Consider the following 24,419-nt stretch of genomic DNA (forward strand, 5'->3'; position numbering starts at 1 on the left):
ATAAAATTTGGTGAATAGATGTGCGATAACTGTAGATTGAAATTAGGCTCTGTCTATGAGCGTGCCGTTGGAAATATTTTTCGTAAAGTCTTGAGTTGATGAAATAAGTTTATAATTGAAATATTTCCAAAATATTTCCTGTAGTGAATTAGTATTATAACCCCTTTTAAAAAATATTATCACCAATGATGTCAGTTAGACGAGCGCGAAGCAACGTTATCTCGAATTTGTATGAGAATATACTGGACACGGTGTAAAAAACATATTTTAATCGCTATAACCTTTGTGTTTCTCAATATAGATATTTGAACCATTTTTTTAACAACTTCTCGAAAAATTCTTCAATTTTCACTCCTTGCGACGGTATTGAAGATTTGTCACCTGGTTTTTAAGATATTCCGTTGGGAGACAGACATTCCCCATATAAAATTTATTTTTGATGCTGCTATTAGAGGGGTTAATTACTGAAAAAATCAATGCAACACATGTTGTTCAAAGTTTGTTATGTTTATAAAAGAGATATTTTTGAATGACTTTGATTTCTGGATCATTTTCCGAATGATCTTTTGAAAATTCTTTAAATAGCTATAAGAAATGTTTCCTGTTTCTTATACAGAGTGCTTAGGAAGACTTGTATAAGAGCTGATAACATTTTCACAAAAATAAATGGTGCTGTCGCTGAGAATTCCCTGAGAATCTTTTAAAGTAATACGTATAATTTTAGGAAGGGTTCAAGAAGAGATGCTTGGAAAAAATGCTCATGTGAAACCAAATTATTCTAGGTGATGTGCAAGCTTCCTGGAAGAATCCCATCCCTGCAAAAATGAAGAAGCCTTCTCCATTGGACCGGTCCTGGGCTTATCGCTTCCAGTCGCACAGTGATGTTTTTCACGGTCGACATAGAACAGCTCCTAAACTGTTGATCTTGTCAATAAAGTTTGTTCAGAGGAGTCTTTTGATTTCAAAAGGTGCTTCTTTTGACGCTAACGACTTGGCAATTAATCTAATCATTACATATTTTTCATTTTACAACTTTTTCTCAGTATTTTTTAAATTTTTGATGTTCTTTACAAAGTTTATTGACTATCATGAATACATGGTTCATCCAAGATATGTATTTCTGCTAGGCAAACAACTTTATAGAAGGCAGACATTAGAAAAATGTAATATTTTTCGTTATGTTTTCAAGAATTTTCTCTGGTAACATTATAGACTGAAATTTATAACTTTTTACGACAAACTATCCCCATAGAAATACGTTAAAGGTGAAAAAAATGAAAAAAAGTTACCTTTTTGAGCATTTGGAACATTTTGTATCGTTTTCACCACAATGCCTTCCAAACTCCATACAGCGGAATACCCAAACAGTTCTGAATGAAATCACACCTGCTAACGGTATCGCTATACTTGTATGCCTCCCTACACAAACCGTCCCAGACAAACGTGTGCGCAGCGCAAGATTGTTATGGTTTCAAAAATTGAGTCTGTTCGCTCAGAGACGTTTAGTTTATCTGCGTTCCTCGAGCCGTTAATATGTTCAACCGCGTGCCGCGCGTCAAATTAGCCTACGATCAAGTGCATACTTACTCAGCTTCCTAAATACTGTGTTATCATCGGTCCCCGGATTTGGTGGCGAGCGGTTCTTTTGTTCGGTTCACTTCTCCCGAGCATAATTAGCAAGCATGGATCATTGCATTCGAACCTGGTGATGAGAAACGACTAATTTTCAACATGCAAGTGGACATAGCTTTTGGCTGCGTGATAGTGATTTTTGAAGATATACGTGGATTAAAACGTGATTGCTTTATTGCTTCATTTGCGCGTTGATCTCCAATTTAGCAGAATATAGCCTGGATTGTTTGGTTCAATTAACTTCTCAAGTCACTGCTTTTGTTGTGGAGCGGAGATGCAGATGCAGGAATCCGTTCGGCTATCCAGTTTATGTACCATTCTACGTTCTGATATCATCTGATGAAGTTCAAGTTTATTGCTGAATTGAAACGGCTGTGCATAACTAAGAGATTATGATTACTTATGAATGCTTACGGAATGTGAATGCTTTCAAAAAGGTCTAGAAATGGATTAGATTTAATATCCATAAAAATGAAAAGCACTGATGATATGAATTTCAGTTGAACGTGAAGATAAAATTATAATACATATAAACTTTTTCACGGAGAACAGCAATTTTTCAGTTGAAAGTTTCCAATGAAATATAGCGTTTATCAATTTTATTTATTCATTATTTAATTATTGATTACTCAATTAATAACGCAGTGTAGGAAACCTAATTTTTGGTATTACTATCGTTGAATTCATGGAACTAAATGGAACTAATTCTCAAGCCTATGGCCCTGAATGCCATAATCCTAGGAAATATTACGCAGGAAACTGAGCAGCTTGATATCTCAATCTGAATACTGAATTGTAAAACCTCACAGCGATTTTATTTTTGTTATTTTGTCAATTTCCTCCTTGGTCATTAGTCATTTGAGCTGAAAATCGCTTTGGATTATGTGATTTCCTCATTGATATTTATTTATTATTATAAATATTTACTATTATTCTGTTAAAATGTTATATCCTGTTCGCCGGTTTCCTTCTTAAACCCATTTATTATGCTTCATAAAATTATGTGTTTCTGACTAGAGAACGCCTGATCTACAGAATGTTCTAGTTTACAATTTTGAAAATAATGTAATAATGTAAAAAAACATCCATTTTTCTTAGGTTTTTGCACGATTTCCACTAAAAAATTAGAAAGCCTGCCTCTTTTAATAAATTTTTATTGTGCGATACTTGTGTAGTATTATAGACGAAGAGTGCTTTTAACCCAAAACGTATTGCACAAACATGCCGTAGCGAGCCGTATCATTTTTTTTCTTTGATAAAATGTTATTTTCAAGTGTTATTTAAGCTATCAGCACAGACAAACAGACAACAATTATCAATTCAAAACGTATTCACGTGACCATGTACAGTGTACACCCAATGCTAAAAGAAACATTGCATTTGTCCAACTGCGTACAAGTTGGTGGTAGTGCGCAAACGTCAAACTCGAGCAAAAGCAGTGCGAGCATCACGAGTGAGCTGTCAGCTAACTACCAACCAACCTCCCATGCCAAAGTGAATAATAGAAGTGCCCAAGTTGTTCTGCTCCCTATAACGTGAAGTAATAATCATGTATAAACTATAATTCAAATCTCCAATGTAATATCTTTGGATGGACTTTGTGCACTAGATCTACTCTAAATGACCAAGCACACCGTGCAGAGATGTAGTTCTCTCTGACTGAACAATTTCCAAGCAAAAAAAAAACTATCATATTTAAGGTCACAAGATTTGTCGATGTATTTTATATATGGGAAAACGGCTTTGATGCATTTTATATGTCCGATACTGTAACTAAAAAAGAAGACACCAAAACGATTTGAAGTAAGGCAGATTTACAAGCATTTGAAGAGGTTTTTCAAAATTATCGGTGCGAGAAGCGAGAGTTCATCACACTGCAGTACATCAGAATATAATTTGGATTAAGTGAACAGATTTTGATTCGTTTCTGAAAATAATGCAAATTGAGTTTACTTTTCGAACAAAAGCAGATAGCTTCGGCAGTCGCTGGTTGATTATATTGTTCGTGCTAATTAATCTTGCAAACCATGCGTGAATATCCCTTCCAAAATAGCTCAAAACCTTCAAATCACGATAACTTTCGATTCTCTCGTTAGAATATTTTCAAATTCACGGAGAAGATGCTTGAATACCATATCTGTCGAATGGTAGGTGCCAAACTCTTGGACATTTTTTTACGTTAATAATGGTTTCTGGCACACCGTGCATGCGTTTCTTCTCGATATCATATGACTACGCGTGTAATCCGTGTAAATAAAACTATGGAGATCAATTCCTACTTTTCTTTTCATTATATTCATATGAATCCTTTTCTTCTTATGATATAGGTAGGAGACGTGACAAATTGTGACGAACTTAATTTGTAAAATTCAAACGACAATAACTTTAAAACCAATGCTTTTGCTCACTTTAGGTTTTTTTTTCATTTAATTAGTAATAGTCTTAACGCAGCTTGTAAATATAACTCATTTTACCTTTGCCTATGTGTGATAAAAGACAAAAAAAAGCATTAAAAAAAATATTTCGTCAAATTTTCAGAAAATTTCAAGCACCCGTGTAGCTTTAGAGAGAAAAAATAGAGCATTTGTAAAAAAATGTTGTTAACTTTATTTTAAACCGATAGTTTGAAATGATTTTAATTAACAGACAGATTTGATCTTTTTAATTTTTGGAGTCCTAGCAGGCGTGGAGAAAAAGGTTTATTTGGCAATTGCTAAGCTTTTAGAATTCTCTATGAAATGTGGCAAAAATCATACAAAACCACAAGAGCGATAATTCAAAACTTAGATATTTTTGATATGTTGATAGATACAGTTCGTGCTTTTAGCATTTTAGGCTCATTAACATGAACTATGGAAAGGGAAAGCATCGTAAAACTGGTGGAAGTTTGGCAGATTTTCTTCCTTTGTTGTTGCAAATTTGTGGGCCTCGAGGTCGTGTTAGTATCGCCAGGCATTCAAGCGCATATTGTCATGGGGTGTGGGTTCGATTCCTGATTTAGCCAATGAAACTTTTCGTCAGGAATGTTTCTCGGCTGTGCAACTAACTGGAACATTGCTTGTCCGTTGGTTTCAATTTTACTAACGCTTGGGATGTGAAACTTTTGCTACTATAGGGACAGTAATTAGAAATGTCTCTACTACACTGCACAGTGGTCTAGGAATCAGTTTTACGCAGAAAGATGCATTCTGAGCTTTAGAATGAAACATTAGACGAAAACGGTCTTCTACAAAGTTGTTTGTATTAGTTAAGCCTTCTGTTTGGTGTTATTGAAAATTAGGGTGGACCACATTTTCATAGAAATTGTGTAACTAACTTTCTTATTTGTAGAAATTATATTATACATGCTTCAGCAAAGTTGTAGATCATTCAATTTCAAGCAACTTTGTCAAAAAAGTTTTTTTTGTATCTCTTAAATTGACCGATTTAGAGCTATTTTCCTACCGTCGACCTTCATCGGGTTCCCTGCTTAATACAATTTTCACAATTTTATCTTCCAAAAATTCGCACTGAGTGTCCAGCTCACTGAAGTCTTCCGTAATAATGTTCGCTTCTTTATACACTTGATATAACTAGTGCGTCTGCACCATATCCCATGCTTTGGTTTTACACCGTGTTATTGTCCGTAGCACTTTTCGGTCTGCCTCTTTCATCGTCCACACTTCGCGCCCGTAGAGATCCACCGCAGTTGCAGGAAACGTCATTGTGACATATCACAATGTTCCGTGTTCCGAGATGAACAAATTCTTCAACAATTTCAAACACATTTCCATCAAACACTCAGACAGCATTAGGCATACCTCTATATCTACCTGCGACCATGCATTTTGTTTTGGTAGAATTAATAGTCAGGCCCAACCTCGCTCCTAAGAGGCACGAGGACCTCGTCCACTGACCTACGATTGATTCAAACACTTGATTTCGAACCATCCTGCGTATCAGCCGAATTGGTCTCCTCGGAAACTTTTTTTTTCACTTATTCGTACGTTGTCTTGGCATCGGCTGTGCTACTTTTCCCCGAGTGTCGGTTCCGCAAATGTCGTTTCCCTGAACGCCAGTTCCCCGAATGCCTGTATCGCGAATTCCCTGTTTCCCCGAATAGCCCATTTCCACGAGAAGTTTTTGGCACTCATAGCTGTCATAACTTTATACATTTCAAGGTGGTGAAAAAACGGGTAATCTGATATAAGCACTTCTTTATTTGATTGGCTATTCTCTCGAGTTTCACCGTTCACAGCATTTTTGGCAATATGACTTTAGTCGGGAAAGAACCATATCTCCCCTTTTTTGATTGCTTACCGTTCTTTCTACTTCACCGACCTGTCATTCGGTGAAATGATTCTCGGGGAAAAGGGTCATTCGTGGAACTGGCGTTTGGGCAAATGATATTTGGGGAAACGACATTCGGAGAAAAGGTAGCACATTCCTTGGCAGCAGTAAACAGATGATTAGTCTGCTAATTATCTAAGATCATCCACAAGGTTCGTGGTCAAGCGACCCTCAAGAAAAGCAGCCTGATATTCGCTGACCAGAGGTCTCCGTCTTTTGAACAGGATGCGCGACAGTATTTTGTACGCCAAATTCAGCACGGTAATCCCTCTGTAATTAGCGCACCAAAGTTTGTGCCCTTTCTTGAAGAATATGCTTATGAGGCCATCCAAGCAATCGGTAGGCATTTCTTCATGCTCTCATATCTCAAAAACTATTTGATGGGTCAATTGGTAAGGCTTCTCTATTCCGTTCTTAACCCGTATCTGCCCAGAAAATAACAAAAAATCAATTTGCTGCCATTTTGGCAATTATTGGCAGATTGCTTTCGTTTTAGTTCGGATGGAATCGTCTGGTTGTCAAAATTCACAATAAACATTGTTTTTTTTTTTGATAATTTCCACAGGTTTCGGAGGTATTCCAGTGGATCACTGGGTGTAGTCGAATAAAAATGAACCCAGTTTCCTTTTCAATTAACTTTTACCCAACTAATTGATACAAATCTGATTCTATTTCAATTTGTTTCTATAGTTTCGACTACAGTAGTCATGTTAAAATTAAATTAGACAATGGGCTCAGCTTATGCCTTGTGTATTTTTTCGGTTATTTATGAAGGTGCCTCATGGGACCGGCTCCAAATAGGTCAATTTTGTTTTTCGTTACATTACATCTTGAAAAAGCATTAAGAGTATTGGCGACGTAGAAATAGAAGTCGACAACATTCCCCAAGTTCCCATTTTGAAAGAAAATCTTATTTACAACTAAGTCACTGGACCTGTCACCTAGTTGGCCAATAGCCTTCAAATAATTTTCCACCATGTCAGAGTTAGCTTTTGCAAATGATGAAGTTTAGCACCCAAATTTCGACGGGTAAGAAGAAAAACAAAATTGACTGATATAGATTATCTATTCACAACTATAGATAATCAACTCCGAGCCAGTACACATTTCCAAAAAATCCAATGATGATTGAAAAGAAACGAAGCAATGAAGAATTGCCAAAATGGCAGAATTTTTAACTTTTTTTTCTTTTGCTGGACGGATACGGGTTAAGGATCGTGATGAATAATAAAAACAGTGTTTGAAAAAATTGTTCACAAAAAGCAAACATGCAAACTATTACGTAATTCTGAGAAAGATTTGCACAGTAAAGCTGAATATATTTTTGGTTTTCAATGTTGAGAGGATGATCCATGCATTTCAGGTCTGAAACCTATTGAACTCATAAATTCAAATAATTCCCGCAGTAACGCACTGACTTCGTCTTGGCTATAGGAAAGCCATAAAATTGAATCCACCATGGGTCCAGAGGGCACTTCAGGGTGACTTCACTTTCACCTGTCGAAAGTGATAAAATGATGTCATCGTGGTCTTACCTTGTTGTAGGCCGATACACAATGAATGACAATCGAACTCTATCGATTAAAGTGGGTTCGTTTCATCAGCAGCATCGATGTTTCAAGCCTCGCGCACTCTCATCGGTTAACGTTTTGCTTAACAAAGACGACAAGTAAGGTCTTTTTTCGTGTTTTGTTTTATTTTCTGGCCGAAAGAATTCAGCAGTGATTTGAAGTGCGCAATCGCAATGGAACTTGCCGTGTCCTATTAAAATGTGATCGTTGAACTTCGGATCCCACGCGCTGCAAAAACCAACGTTTGAAATCCGCGTATATCTTCAACTGTGTGTTCATTGCAGCACTATGGTCGGAAATACACAAAAATAATAATTTTAAAAACGGACATGGAAGTTAGGATTTCAAGAGCATTTTCTATACATGTTGCTGGAAGAACCCCTCTATTAAGGAGCTCAGAAACCAAAAATAGTTGTGAATAGATAATCAATCAATCAATCAGAAGCAATCGATAATCAATCAAAAGCTTTCAAGCGATATTCACAATTACATTTCAAATCATGTAATGAGGTGTGAATCAAAAGTGGTTTCCATATTAACTTCTAATTTAGATTCAGATTAAATTTCCAATGTAAATCAAGAAAATTACAACCCAGTACCAATAAAAATGTGTCTATATTTGTTGAAGTTAGTCAAAAATATTTCGTTTTCGACCATAGTGCAAAAAGTAACCGGCTACCGAAAAGAGAAGTGCAAATTGTTTATCCATGAACAACGAGATGAGAAAAAAGACTCATAGTACTAAACCTGTCCGGATCTCTACAGGGGGAGGAGTGATATCAAATGTTGAAATTGTGTGATGTGCAGCAAGAAGAAGGAAACTGTGAATCGAAAAGTGTCCCTAGAAAAAAAATTCAATGTATTTAGAGGCGTAGTACGCTTTGAGAAGCAATAGTGTCAACCATATTATAATGGAAAACTTCGGATACAAGGAGGGGTCCACCAAATCCAAACCTCCCCGGATCGCACGCGCCACCAGCGTACTGGAAAATGGCATCACACCGTCATCTTTGGCATCGAGGTGGGAACATTATTTCTATGAGTTAATGAATACGAGAGAGAGAGTCGAGCAAAAGAACAGAGAAGAAGTTTGTTTCCATTTGATGATACCTGTTCATGTATGTCCATTTCATAGTTCTTGGTACTGCTGATCGTTTCGCAACATTTATAATTGCCGCCAACCACCGATGAAACCAGATCCAGCGAGATTGAATCGGTTAGTACTTGTATTCCGAGAGCGGCGGGCAAAATTTTATTTTGGTATTTCTTTTTGATTCCGTTTGATACCGGTCGTTTTGTAGTATCTGCTGATTTTTTCATTGTTGAATCATCAGTGTATCATGAGTCGACAAAATAATCGCCGCGCTTTTTTGAAAATTGAATGATGGATGAACGGTTTCTGAAGCATTTTGTGGAAGGAAGACGCTTGGATTTCTACTCAGGTCAAGGGACTACATGCTAATTTAGACAGTTGTTATAAATACACTTCGTTTTTTGAATAAAACGAGTAATATTATAGTAATAGGTCATTGCTAAATAATTTTTACTTTATCTTCACCGTTTAACCTGAAAACTTGATCGATTCATTGGTGGTGATCAACCGATCAAATTTCGAAAGACTATTTGGTTCTCTAGATTTGTGCTATTGAAAATTTGTAGCTTCATTGCATCTTCATCTTCACGGAATTTTTGATCGTACTTTGGCGTGAGAAGGATGAGTTCGAAAAACTACACCAAGCCTGTCACCATAATTAATAATATTAAATTGTTTGTTTATTCTGAACTATATTTTAAAATTTCGTAGAATGATAAAGTTTTCAGCTCTTTATGCAAAAAAAAAACAATCGAAGAGCCTATGTAGTTTGGTTATGATTTCAAAAAGTAGTAAGGTACCCCGGGGCAAGTGAGAATCCGTAGAATCCTTCCCTTAGGGCTCGTTTTCTGGATCGGTCGATTTGATGTTTGGCTTGGGTCTGTTCAATGTAAAACGTCAAATCGACCGATCCTTACCAGAAAACGATCCTGATTGCGGCAGTCATTAGTGCCTTTAAAAACCTGGATACCCTCCTTTCAATTGCATTGGCTAAAGTGCAACCCGAAATGTTTACTTTTTTAAACTTATTGGCTGAGCACTGCACAGTGGTTTAAAACTCAAAAACTACGATCATCAGCTTTTTCAGTATCAAAGAGTGAAAATATTGCCATACTATATTTGGCAACGTTCCTGCATATGTTGAGCGCTAACTTTTGACATTGACAAATTTTTGATTAATTTACTCATATGTTGTATAAAATTTTTATTTTCTCTCTTTGTCGATAACAGCAATTGGTGTCTTCGACAAATTGTTGGAATTGTTAAATGAAGAAAAGTTGTCGAAGACACTTTAAGTCTATCTATTAAAATAAAGGATTTATAGCGATTTTCATATAAGAGCCACTTCAAAAAAACAAATACTCACTTAACTTTTGCAGCGATTTTCATGGCTTACAATGTTCTAAGACTAAAAATACAAAACTTTGCTGAACATACCAATACAATATCATCATTTTTTCTATGAGTTATAAGCATTTTAGTGTGGAAAATTCAGCTTTTTTACACTAAAATATCTCGAAAAGTTATATACATACGGACTGCTTTGTTTGCTCAGGAGCTATTTGACAAGATGATCTCTACAATCATTGGAGATAATGAAAGGCTATCTAAAAGGACCAATCTCTGCTAGATCATGATGTCAATACTGAAACACCAGAAATTTAAAAAAAAAAATCTATTATCTATTAGTATTTCGTTATGATTTGGAACCATCTCCACCGTTTAGTTTCTTTGGAGTTGTTTCATTAACATGCTGTTTTAATTAACAAGCCCTCTTATTTACCCTCATACTTTTTGAAAATGTTATAACCTATACCGCAGCAAGCTTTAGAGAGCGAAACGATTAATATCCTTTGGTCAGGTTTTTGATATTACCAAATTACATATGACGGTTGAATAAATAATGGATTTCAGTGCCACTAAACTGTCTTTTAATGCTCATATAAAGCATCAATCAGACGGTCAAAATGAAAATGATGCAATAGTAAAAGCAACCACATCAACATCTCTGACGTATGCTACTGCAATACTTACTAATTTTGCACAACACATACCCCGTTGAATCCATACTTCCTGCCATTTAGAGGTTTGGAAGTATTGGCATAGCGTGCAGTCGTTGGCAGTTCTAAAACCCTATTACAGTCAACCCTCCATGAGTCGATATTGAAGGGACCATCGACTCAGGGAAACGTCGAGTCATGGAACAGCAATGCTATACAAAGCTATCTGAAGGGACCATCATAGTAACCATGAAATTTGGTTTCTAGTATGGTTCCATGAGTCGATATCGAGTAATGGAACATCTACTCATGGAGGTTTAACTGTATATGAAAATACAGACAAATAGTGGAAAGTGAAATGGAAGAGTTTATCTTCTTATTCGCATGCTAGAGTCGTCGGATCTAGTGGTGACGAGCTTAAGAAAAGTAACATTGAAGCTATCTTAGCTTTTAGTTGAGCGCTCGCACCGGCAATTTTCAGCAGACCAGAAATGCGCTTGATTTCACGCAAGGACACAGATGAGTCCACCTGGAAAACATAGTACAAATTAAAATTACTAATTAAACTTTGACACTTCACTTTTTGCAAAAAAATAAAATATTTAAATCACTAGTAAGGCGAGCAAATACCTTTAAACACTAATATGAGTTGTTTATCTTGACAGATAGGCCTATTTAGTCTGCGACTTACAGACTTCTTCAGTGCCGAGTGCTCGACTAATTTATTTTATTTTTTTTTTTTTGCAAAAAGTGAAGTGTTAAAGTTCAATTAGTAGTTTTAAACATACTCTAATAATCCCTCCCCTAAATTTAATAAAAAAGTATAGTACAAATGTTGGCCTTTCTAATGCATATAATATTGTTTGCTACTTTTCGAGATATTTTAGTGTAAAAAAGCTGAATTTTCCACAATATATAAGCATTTTCATAAATTAAGATATTGTCTTGGTATGTTCAGTAAAGTTTTGTATTTTGAAAATATATACATAGTCCTAGAACATTGTAAGCCATGAAAATCGCTGCGAAAAAAGTTAAGTGAGTATTTGTACTTTTGAAGTGGTTCTTATATGAAAATCGCTATAAACCCTTTATTTTAATAGATAGAGTTGAAGTGTCTTCGAAAACTTTTCTTTATTTAACAATTCCAACAACTTTGTCGAAGACACCAACTGCTGTTATCGACAAACAGAAAAAATAAAAAATTTGAATCATTTATGAGTAGATTAATCAAAAAATTGTCAATGTCAAAAGTTGCCGCTTAACATATGCAGTAATTTTGCCGAATATAGTATGGCAATATTTTGACGCTTTGAAACTGATACTGGGCCCCGCTAACGCCTTGGATCATACCCGATTGGTAAATTTCTAAAGATTCACATAGGTCAGCCGACTAGAGACCCGGGTTCTACCTGAGTGCCTTAAAAAGTTTCTAAAAGTATTCCTCCAAGAACTCTGTCAGGAATTCCGTAGATTTTTTTTTCTATTCAGGGATTTAGGAATTGATTTTTTTTACACAGGTCATTATTTCACGAGTTCTTTAAGTTTCACCGGGAAATTTAGCAAAGATTCCTCGGTAATTTACTCAAATTTATTTCTGAAGCATAATTATTTATCGAAGGATTCCAATAGTGACATATTCTGGAATTTCCCAATACATTCCTTCGGATATTTTCTCTTGTTTTCCTTCAGGAATTGCAGGGATTGTCTGGAGATTCTTATTAAAAGGATAATGATATCTCAGGATCTATGTATGTGTTTCTTTAGGATTTTTTTTTCTAATTTTACTCAGAAAGTGATCAACAAAAAATAACCGATAATGATTATAAAAATTGCAGTAAACCACATGTATCTATTTGTGGAATACAAGAAGCAATATTTTGAGGAATATCCTTAAGATTTCCTAGAGTAATTTTTGAAGTGTACTTTAAAAATACCCTTCGATAAGCCTAGTAACAAAACCTGAAGGAATTACAGGAAGAATCCCTTGAACAATCTTCGTAATAATTCGTAATGTATTCTTAGTATTGCCAAGATACATTCATCGGCGACGCAAATGCGGGAAAAAATTTTCCGACCAGTCTTTGGAACGGAAACCCTTCATTTCGTTGCCAACGATAATGGGCTGCGGATTGTGACCTTCACTGGAGAAATGGCAACCAGTGAACCTTGACATCATATTAAAAACTCATTGTGTTGCTGTGATGTTGAAAATTTTTAATAATGTAGCTTGTTGTCATTTTAGTAGTTAGCGGTAAATATATCAAATGTGAGAGTAGAAAAAATGTTCTCATGAAATGGAATTGAAAGCTACTTCTGCTAGCAATTCACTACAATTCAGAAAGCGTATTTACGTGGAAAGCTGCGTTAAAGCCTCAGAATGAAATTTTAGACAATAAATGTTTTTACAACGTTGTTTATATTAGGCCTTTTGCTAGATGTTATTTAAAAATAGGGTAGTAAACATTTTTTCAATTCTCATATCTCATCAAAGTAGTCTATGAACCACTTTTGGTGGTAGTAGTAGTCTATGAACCAATTTTGAAAAACTCGTTGTTTGGTGTGTGAAGAAACTCAATATCTCTTTCCGTTTAGAAGTTGGTGATGTTTTTTTTGCCAAAATACGACTATGGATTATGGACATCTCTGATTGGACCAATATATAAATATATCTCTTTGGAATAAAAATTGGTTTCTATATTTTATCAATAAATGACAGAAGTGTTCCTTTTTGTAAATCTAAAAAAATGCATTGAACACGGTTCATTTTTCACGGTGTGTTTCGTAGAGCAATTTCAAAACAAAAAAATCGGTATGTCTGAAATTTTGACACAAAAAAGCCATGATTTTCCCCTTTCATTTGCAACCAAAACAAAAATAATCGCTCGGGGGGTCTAGAACAATTTTTTTTTCAATTTTTTTACGGAGTTTGGTATATAACTTAACCTTAGTTAGGACCTTGGGTCGTTTTCGACCCATTTCAAAATCAAATCATTGTTACTTTTGTTTAAAATAACCTAGCAATTTGACGTTTTCTGACAATTAGGATATTTTTTTTGGTGGGAACAATTATATTTGCGGAATCAAAAGATTTGAATGGCCCCTTAAGGAGCTTCCATAAAATAAATGTTACAAATTGTGACTTAAAGTCGTTTTCGACCCGAAAATTCAAACAGCTCGAAAAAATCAGTGTGTTGACCGAATTTAGTTCTGTTGGGCTGAAATGAAAGGTATACATGTCGATTTTCGAAAACCCGTCCGGAGATCCGGAATTGCGTCTTTGTGGCCACCTGCTACATCTAAAGAAAAGTCCCTCTAGAGAACCTTACTTTGACAACGTGTAGTTTCGTAACTAAACATGTAATCTGAACCGTCCTCATATTGTTGAGTAGGTATTTACGTGGACTGTAACTAGAGATTCTGAAATCATTTAGTTATTCATACCCCGTTCCGGGAACCCGGAACATCAGACAAGTAAGTTTCCATCGTAGTTTTGTGTATGTAATTCACATCGGAACTATTCGGTTGATGGATAATCTGTCATAAAATTTCTCTGTAATAAGGAACCGGTGCACATCCCTTGAAAAACTCGGTCCAGTGTGGTCAATGCGGAACCGGTTCCTGGAGACCCGAAAGGTAGCCAATCTGGACAATTCGATGAAATTACTCGGATTGATGACAAAAAACTAAATGAATTGTGTCCAACTCATAACGATTTATTATCTTTGAATATATTTTGCCATAAAAAATGAATTTATGGTTATTCTGGACCTTTTGGAGCACCGAAATGACCACCGGAAAACTCGTAATGGTCTTATCCACTGGTGTACTAAACTGACTCGGTCGAAGAATTTTGACACTAGAGCGGGTCCAGATCACGTGGGGATCATACGAGAGCGTGCCCCGCTCAAGTGTCAAAATTCTTCGACCGAGTGAATTTAGTACACCGGTGGATTAGACCATTTGGGACCATTAATTTTTAGCAACAAAACTAGGCATGCGACGGCTCAAACTTCATGATTTCGAATCCCTGTGACTCTTCTAATTCAATTATAGCGCCAGCTCGAACGTTCTTTGATGGAAGATTAGCATCAAAAGTCGGTCGAGCTGGCGCTTTCATAAGTTTTGAACACAACAAAGCTATACGAAACATAGTACTTGAGATCTGCTGGATATAAATAGCAAACAATGCATATGCACTAAAGTTCATCGTTTTTGGCTCCTTTTTGGTGTAATCGGAGACTTTTATGATTCACCTGATATTTTTGTTAAAGCTTCGTATGATTTCGTTATTGAGCTAGCAAAATCGAAAAGTTACCGAGTAACATTTTCAAAGTTGATTGAATTTATTTGTTATATGGATTACTATAGAATTCCGTACAACTCTAACTACAACTTAATAAAACTATGCTAAAACGAAACAGCATTTATTGAGATCTCTAAGGAAAATTTTACGATCACACGATCAATCTTTCACAGGTAGATTTGTTATGAACCTATCGATGTTTGTATGAATTCATTTGCACTTTTTCTACCATCAATTTAAAAAGGAAGTGCATATTCGTCAGCATTATTATTAATATTCTTATCTTTATTTAAGAGATTTTCAGCCCTAGACTGGCTGCTAATCTGAGAATATATGGCAGCAATTCTGTTTGTTTTACCATCGCAAACAAAAGCAATGTTCTTACAATTCTCACAACAAACACATGGACAATAGTGTCAACATTGCATTGCTATTGCAATTGGGTTGGAATATTGGATTTATGAAATGTTATATTGCGTCTGTCTTTGGCACAAATGTGAACGTGTCAATTTTCTGGAATCTATGACATAAGGTCGAAAGGGCAAAAGATCAAAGAGGAATAAAGAGGGGATAAAAGGTCAAAAATCTTCTTTCAAAAATGATTTAATTTCCCATAATGCATATCACTTTCAACCTTTGGTCCTTTTGACCTTTTGCATTTTCGACCAATTGTCTTGTCTTCCTTTTGTCTTTCGACTCATTATTCTTTCGACTTTTTGTCTCTCTATCGCTTGTTCCTAAATCAAGTCAGAAAGATGAATATTGTTCTTGCGTTAAAATAAAAATTGAAAAGAGGTTGTTTGACATACTTAGTTTTAAAAGCAATGCAAATTTCAACAATGGATGAAAGCAAAAGAGAGGCAACTCAAAAATTTAAATTTCGTCCTCGGCCTGTAAATTTAGCTCTCTAGAATATAATCTAAAAGATATTGACAATAGATTTGTGCAAAATTTTCATCTAATTTCAACAGTTCACCTCACCAAAATTAATTAATTTACGGTGCATTTAAAATGATGTTACAATCATCAAAATTTAAAAAAAAAAATTGCACTGGACCCCCCGACGGATTTTTTTCATTTTAGCAGCAAATGAAAGAGGAAGATCTTGTCTTTCATTGGTCCAAATTTGAGGCATGCCGATTTTTTTGTTATAAAGTTGCATGAAAAAGACGCCGTGTTTTATCAGTAAAATAACGTTTGACCTAAAATAGATCTCAAAAATAATTTTGGATGAAAATCTGAGCAAGTTCTAAAAGTTGTCATAAACTACTTTGATGAAGTGTGTAACACTGAAGTCTGGACCACCCCATTTCAACATAGGAAAAAAGCTCTAAATCGGTCAGTTTAAGAGCTATAAAACATGTTTTGATAAATAACCTTCAAAATGAATGGTCTACAATTTTGCCGAAGAGTGTCTACCATACTAGGGTGTATTTTGTTTTCTATCTTTATTAACGAGAAAGGCTAGTTTATCTCGGGACCAACACCTTTACTTCCCTTTCGAAGGAAGTCGTCACTGAAACTATTAGTGACTTTCTCGGGGATGGGATTCGATCCTAGGTCCTCGGCGTCCGTCCCCTACTAGGGTGGTTGTAGCTGAAAAATGTATCTAACAGTATCAGTGTCCACTAGAGTGATGCAAATTTTGAAATTTTTGCTCCCCTATGCTTAAACGATTTAAATTATGGTAAAAAGCATCCTCCCAAAGTTTGAAATAATTCGGATGAAATTTGACTGTGCACACGCTATTTGAAGTTTATATGGAGAATACTAAGGAAAACGCCAAGCTTTTGTGCTCTTCGTCATAATATTTTATGGAAAAGTGAATGCACTTTTCTCATCCTTCAAGCTACAACTTTGCCGAAGACCGCATTTGGATTGGACGTCAGGATAAATTGCTATTCATATTTATAAAGTGGGTTTGCATGTAGAATGCTTCACCAGCTGTACGGCAGGCAACAGTGTGGGAAGAATAGATCAAAGTAATCTAGGCTACTATGTTCTACAGCAAAAAAGCAGTGTTGCTCTGAAAGTAGTTGAATGATCATCTCAGCATGATTTAGACTTTGGTATCAATAATTACAAATTATCCTTACGTCCCATCAAAATATGGTCTTCGGCAAAGTTGTAGCCGGGAAGATTTCACATCGGATGAGTGTGTTCACTTTTTTATAGAATATTATGACGAGCAGTTAGAGGACTGAACACAAAAGGTTTGCGTTTTCCATAGTAATTTCCATATAAACTTCAAATGGTGTGTGCACAACCAAATTTCTTCCAAATCGCTTCAAATTTTGGGAGAATGATTTTCATCATAATTGGCACCGTTTAAGCATAGGGGAGCAAAAACTTCAAAATTTGCATCAGTCTAGTGTCCACCCTCAAGAGCACGTGGGAAAACACTATAACCAATTTGAAGAATTTTTTTTTAATTTCTTTATTAGTATCATTCCAAACATTACATGCATTATTTCTTATATCTAGGTGTTCTGTGTTATTAGACAACACTATCATCCTAATTTGGTAAAACAAATCTAAGATTCCATTAACATTTTGTTAACAACATATTACATTTCATTTGCCGTAGCAGTTCAGATTTTTTACAGGTGAGTCGATTTCACCTGCTTATAAGAGAAAAAAAAACGTTTTGAATATACTTAGCCCAACTTAACCTAAACATATAACGCATTAATCGTGGCAATAGAAGATTGTAACGATTTTTGCCTGAAATTATTGATTATTTTATTTGACATTTGTTCCAATGTTTCAACATTTGATATTCTATGTAACTCATTGGTACTATACCAGGGAGGAAGCTTCAGAATCATTTTGAAAATTTTATTTTGAATTATCTGCAGAGCTTTCTTCCTGGTATTACAACAGCTAGTCCATATTGGTACAGCATACAACATGGCTGGCCTGAAAATTTGTTTGAATATCAAAACCAATTTGAAGAATTGTTTGCTTTTCCCATAGTAATTCCTATACAAACTTTGAAGAGCTTGTGCAATCTCTGTTTTCATACAAATGAGCTCAAATTTTGGTAGGGCATTCAGAATTTGATCTTGAATCGAATGAGCGGTGTGGAGCAAAAACATTTTTTTAAATACCTTAATACCATACTATATCCAGATAATAAAGTTGGCTATTTCATTTCTATAAAAATGTGAATCATGTTTATTTAAAACCATCCCTTTACTAAATGAAAAAAAACTTTACAGAAAACATTTTTTGTCAAAAGCTTAATTTTGAAGCTCTACAAGTACCTAAATGTGCAAGTTTGTGGCAGAGCTCCTATTTGACACTGCCCCATAAAAGTATACCTGTCCTATATGAATTGTCAAAACAACTCTTTTTTATCACAGGATGTAACTTTTAATGTATATTTTACAACGCGTGTCTAAAAACTAGCAGCCATTGCTCGGAAATGTTAAAAAAAATATGAAGTTGGTGCAGTCCCATATTGAAAAATGAAGGCATAACAGTCTATATGAACTTTAAACCAAAATAGCAAGTGCCAAACGTGAATTGCGTTGAAGTTTATATTTTTTGCTTATGAATAGAAGCAAGAGGAGTAAATCTGTACGGTGTTGTTAATGTTTTAGCAGAAATGTACTGGAAAATTATGCACATTTGTGTGAGAGGCAAACTTCAAACTTTGAGCTCTGTCATATCAATGCCTACTTTTTCCATATGGGACAGTTATACTTTTTTAGCGCCCACCGCAAATTTTCACGGTTCTGATAAAATACGTTAGTTTATAAGTTCATATTTTGTCTCAGCCATAAACGGAAAATCAGTTAAAACCTGTAATTAAAAATATCTGAGAAATTGGAGAGGGATGAAAGTGAGTGACAGGCTTGACTATAGGCGAAACCAACATACGAGTCACTGAAGATGCTGTATTTAAATTATGTGTGTGTTGCGAAATGTAGTACCTACCAAGTTGAAAATCATACATGTTCAATTGCAAAATGCTTTCATGATGGAATCGTACAATGTCTCAAGAATCTCTTTTGCTCGCCTTCTAAAAAAGTGACATCAAACCAACCAGCGTTTTATGTTTTATCAATCAGGTTTAAAACGCTATCAACGAATGGAAATGTGCGTTGGCGTAATGATCCCGAAGCAATGGCCGGTGGGTCCCTGGCGGGAGCTGACTTCGAGTACATGCAAGTGGGTCCGTCACCACCGGCGGAAAGCGCTCCCAATCTCTACGACAGTTACGAAGAGCCGAGTGCAGACGGTGCAACGCAAATCTGCAGCGAAACGATTCGAGTATCTCTCATGGAGCAGCTTCGAGCTTCCGGCGGGAAAGCCGTCTTGCTGGAAGATATCGAACACGGCATAACTAATGCGGAAAATATTCGGGAAGTGTACGAGGAAGCTTCTACGGTGGAGAAGAATATAAGCTTCCTGTGGGCCGCTTATCTGAACCGTCTCGATCTACTGGAAGGGCTGATTGACAGTGGAGCAGAGCTTATGTATTTTGATTGTAATGGCTTGACGGCTTTACATATGAGCACGTTTAGTGGTTGCGTAGACTGTACAAACTTTCTTATCAAAAAGGGCGTCGAGGTTAACGTTCAGCCGAAATGGTTTACTCCATTGCATTGTGCTGCCTTTGGTAACTCAGTAGAGACTGCAAAAATGTTGATTAACAATGGTGCATGTTTGGACATTCCTACTAGCAAGCATAACTGTGAAGAAACTTTGCTTCACTGTGCTGTACGATCAAACGCGGTAGATTGTGTACGGCTGTTTATTACTGAAGGCATGGATGTAAATTTGTTAGACAAGAATGGTAGCAATCCGATTCATTTAGCTTCTGATTTGGGCCACACACAATGCCTACAAGCATTGCTAGAGAGTCCGAACGCTGATCCCAATATGAGAATTCAGCTTAGAGATAAGGAAACTACTGCGTTGCACTTGGCGGCTGACGAAGGCAATTTGGAATGTGTGACATTACTTTTGTCAAAGGGTGCCGATGCTAAAGCTAAAAATCATCGGGGATTCACACCGTTACATTTGGCAGCCCGAGCAGCCAGCGCGGAATGCGTGGAAGCATTACTAAGGATAGGTAATGCAGATCCAAACGCTGAAGATGCTGACCATCGCACTCCCTTGCATGCCGCTGTGGGCAAATCGGATTGTGCCTTTGATATTCTAGAGATCCTTATATCATGGGGTGCCAACGTAAACCACAAGGATGTTTACGGTTTTACAGCACTGCATCTAGCTGCACTGGATGGGCTTGCACATTGTGTTGAAATGTTGCTATTTCATGGAGCAGACGTTACGACTAAATCGAAAAAGGGTACATCCGCTTTGAATGTTATAACGAGAAAAACGCCCGCTTCTATGGCAATGATTAATCACAAATTGGACGCTGCTATTACGCTGATTCATTCACAAGATTCCTCAAACCGAGAGATTGAACTCGAATTGGATTTCAGGAGCATTCTGCAACATTGCCATCCACGTGAAATTAGTTATCTAAATACTTTCGTTGATGAAGGACAAAAAGAAATTCTGCAACATCCTCTGTGCTCGGCGTTTCTCTACATTAAATGGGGGAAAATAAGGAAATACTACATAGCCCGTCTGCTGTTTTGCTTCACCTTTGTGCTATTTCTGACGCTTTACGTGCTAACTGCTTTGGCACACAATTGCTACAATGGAAGTAAAGACATGATAGAGACCATACAAGAGCAGGAACTATGTCAGAAACAATCAATTTTAGGTGATATGCTTCGAAATAATCCATTCGTCATGGAGATGCAGTGGATGGTGCTCGTCGCTATCACCATAGTCGAAATCTGCCGCAAAATATACGGTATCACCGGATATACATCTTTTCGTCACTACGTCACACAGGCGGAAAATGCTATTGAATGGTTCATTATTGTCAGCGTTTTCGTTATATCATACATCTATACCAAACGGACGTATACTTGGCAGAATCACATTGGTGCATTCGCTGTGCTACTCGGTTGGACAAATCTGATGCTGATGATCGGTCAATTGCCGGTGTTTGGGGCATATGTAGCCATGTATCGGAAAGTGCAGGTTGAATTTGCGAAATTGTTCATGGCTTATTCATGCATGCTGATTGGCTTTACAATTAGTTTTTGTGTCATTTTTCCGTCCTCATCGTCATTTGCCAATCCATTTATGGGATTCATCACTGTTCTAGTGATGATGACGGGCGAACAGGATTTGGACCTGCTGATTAATGATCCCGATGGCAAAGACCCACCTTTCTTATTAGAAATAAGTGCTCAGATAACTTTCGTGCTTTTTCTCCTATTTGTGACGGTTATTCTGATGAACCTTCTAATTGGTATTGCTGTTCATGACATCCAGGGTTTGAAAAAGACAGCCGGTTTATCCAAACTCGTTAGGCAAACCAAACTAATTTCCTACATCGAATCGGCTCTTTTCAATGGTTGGCTACCAAATTGGCTGCGAAGTTTATTACATTATACCGCTTTAGTGTCACCTCAAGCCTACCGAGTAGTTCTCAGCGTAAAACCATTGAACCCTGGCGAAAAACGTCTCCCCAGAGATATTATGATGGCAGCCTACGAGGTTGCCAAACAACGAAAGCACCTTGGACACACCATATCGAACCGAAATTCAACCGTAACGTTCTTTAACTTTAAAAATAAATTTGAATCGTCCACCAGCACAAGTGCTATGGCAATAGACCGTTCCGCTGATTCCGATTGCGGCTTTGAAACGGCCAGCATCTGTACGCTGACGACAAAAATCGATGAGAACGCTGAAAAAATCGAGCTATTGAAACACGAAATTCGCGACCTGAAGGGAACTTTGCTACAGAACCAGCACGTGCTAGAACAATTGCTAGAAATACTAACAGTAAAGCAACAACATCACCAACAACAACAACTGCACAGATCCGCAACGGAAAAGAGTATTTGTAAAATTAAAAATCATGAATAGAACGGCTGTGATCTACGTCTGACTTCAGCGCTGCTAGCAGTTGATGCAGTGACCGAATGAATGTGTAAATGGAAAGAGATGTTTTAATTACTATAAGATAAAGACAGCACTATTTACCAGGTCCATGCCGTTCGGGCGGGATCGCATGGAGCTGTATGATTGCTCGCAACATTATCAAAATTTTTATGGAGGTCATTTTTAGTATTTTTCCTTGAGGATTTACACCACATACAGACAGCGAGGTGCAAGAATGATTTCAAATGTATAAAATATTCGTCACATAGTGTATTGATTTTTTAATTCATTTGCTCTAGGCTTGAGGTAATTTATCGAAAGGTTGAAGTGTATGGAATACACACTTAGCGTGAATGGAGTTAAATGAAATCTGGCCATATGTGGTCTTGTGATAAAATTAGAAAAATGTTGTAGTTTTTCTTAAATGTAGGAGTAAATATGATTTACTAATTGATTTCTTCTAGGAAAAAAAAACATTGACATGTGTGCCTTGTTACCATTTTTGTTATTACGTAAATTTTATTTGTATCTAATAAAACCTTTTTAACAATATTGTTGTTTTATTACTTTATGCTATTTTTTACATGTATTTACAGCTTTCTTCTTTGCAGGGTTCATTGAAAATTCTTCAATTTGGGAGGCAGTGCGTTCAATGCGATTGAATTGTTACTAAAACAAAAAAAAACTTAATTTTGTAAAATTGATAATAAATTTGGGTTGTACCTAATGATAGCATTTGGTCTTACTTCAGAGTAAATGAAAACTTTTACGGCGAAAATGTATCAAGCCACATCCCGAATTAACAAACGCACTTCGAGAACCAAACAATGCTGTTAGCAAAAAATTTGATCGTTCGGTTACTCATCAAATTAGTCTTCGTGTAAATTCGAGGTGAGTTTTACTTCTAAACGCATTTAAAGTATTTTTGGGGACGGGCCTGGTGTTAGAACTCACGCTTCTCACGCCAAGGACCTGGGATCGAATCCCATCCCCGATATAGTCACCTACCCCAGCAACACAAATGTTATAATTAAGTATTATCAACTGATATATAACCAAATTTTGAGAATGAATGTGTCAAATGAGTAGTGCTGGTTCCTCTAATCACCTTGTTAGCTACTGCGGGGGCGAGCAATGAATCATTATCAATCGTATCCGATCTATTGTATGTGCAGTGAGGAGATGCAAAGTATCGCGCATAGCTTATACTCCCAGATCATTATTTAACACAAACACTTTTCCATGACAAACTAGGAGATGCGGAGGTGATTTTGGTTTCTAGCAACAATAGTTTTCGTAATTAACATATCTTTGGTTCCCAATGAACGTAAGAACGTGGCCAGCGTCAATGTTAAAATCTATGCTAAGTATTGAGGATTTTGCCCTCTAATAGACTCACACCTAAATAATTTTGTCACACCAAAATATTCTCCCACCATGTTTGCCATATATTGGATGGCGTCGTAGCTAACAAAATCAACAAGTAACGCACATGTAACGAATTATGTTGGATTGAACATTGAATGCAAGGTGCGTGCTTCTATGAAAGTGCCATATAAAGTGACGTGCGAGTATTTATTTTTCCACGTTGAAAATGTGCACGAGAATCTATTCCTCAACTAAACGAACAATATTATTGACTTTAAGTTAGGCACATTGACTTGATGTTAGGCACAAGAAACCTTAGGCCTACCGTCGTTAGGTCAAAGAAAAATCTGCAATATATCTGCAAATATTGTGAGTCGTTGTGACCCTTCCCAAGTGTTCCACAAGAGATTTCCGTGATCGTCTTGCTTATGTTCATGGTGGGTTGTGGTCTACCGAAGTCTGTAGTTCTCAGGATAGGTTTTCAGGTGTCCCGAATCAGCCAAGTATCTTCTTGGCACTCCAACACAGGTAATTGATGCGTTTGGTACTTTCAAACACTGTGTTTCACAAACTCAACATTTATTGCATACTACAATTAACGATTTATTCAAACTACACACTATACATTAGGGCGGTTAAGATTTTAAAAAAGTTTGAAAATCCAATCTCCCATATCTTCCTTATCATCTTTACCATAAAAGTAGTGTTCTGTTCAATTTTTAGCTTTTTCGTTGATGATTTAAAGGTGGACCAAAGACAATGTAGGTTTATATACATTCTATATTATAGAACTTACTATGGAGACATTTTGAAAAATGTTCCCAACACATCAGTACTGAAATATAACTACAAACTCATCATACCACAGTGAAAACTCATTCTTCAAAATAATAAAGAAATTTGCTGAAGAAAGCAATTTAATCGGACGGATAAAAGAAAAGAAATTCATGAGTTTGTTTGCTGTTATTTAGCTTCATATGGGATTACAGCTCTGCAAACTTCCACAAAATTTCCTAACAAAATTAGTTCAAAAGGGTTTTGTTTCTTCAGCAACTTTCTTCATTAGGGTTTGAAGAATGAGTTTTCCCCATAGAATGATAAGTTTGTACCAACATTACAGTGCTAACATGTTTGGAATA

General features: G+C 36.3%; 2 protein-coding genes across 4 annotated transcripts in view; both read left to right on the forward strand.

The window, feature by feature from the left end:
* LOC5580161 (28S ribosomal protein S9, mitochondrial) overlaps positions 1-24,419 on the forward strand; it is an 89,449-nt gene that overhangs the window by 46,098 nt on the left and 18,932 nt on the right. The gene's annotated exons all lie outside the window — the stretch shown is intronic.
* LOC110679258 (transient receptor potential channel pyrexia-like) lies at positions 1,500-22,464 on the forward strand. Of its 3 annotated transcripts, none has more exons than XM_021853482.1 (3): positions 1,500-1,705; positions 8,192-8,553; positions 19,005-22,464. In XM_021853482.1, the coding sequence occupies exons 2-3, from the start codon at positions 8,444-8,446 to the stop codon at positions 21,895-21,897; spliced, it is 3,003 nt and encodes a 1,000-aa protein (XP_021709174.1). In that variant the 5' UTR covers positions 1,500-1,705; positions 8,192-8,443; the 3' UTR covers positions 21,898-22,464. The 3 variants fall into 3 exon arrangements, with proteins under 3 accessions (XP_021709174.1, XP_021709173.1, XP_021709175.1); XM_021853481.1 differs by having other exon boundaries at positions 8,298-8,553; XM_021853483.1 differs by having other exon boundaries at positions 1,509-1,575; positions 8,298-8,553.

This window comes from Aedes aegypti, chromosome 3 (assembly GCF_002204515.2).
Source record: "Aedes aegypti strain LVP_AGWG chromosome 3, AaegL5.0 Primary Assembly, whole genome shotgun sequence".
Lineage (NCBI taxonomy): Eukaryota > Metazoa > Arthropoda > Insecta > Diptera > Culicidae > Aedes > Aedes aegypti.

Bases quoted from the DNA above. Each gene is read 5' to 3' on its own strand.
- LOC110679258 (XM_021853482.1), top strand. From the start codon at position 8,444: ATGGAAAACTTCGGATACAAGGAGGGGTCCACCAAATCCAAACCTCCC. The intron at 8,554-19,004 runs GTGGGAACATTA...TTTATCAATCAG, and splicing joins CCGTCATCTTTGGCATCGAG to GTTTAAAACGCTATCAACGA.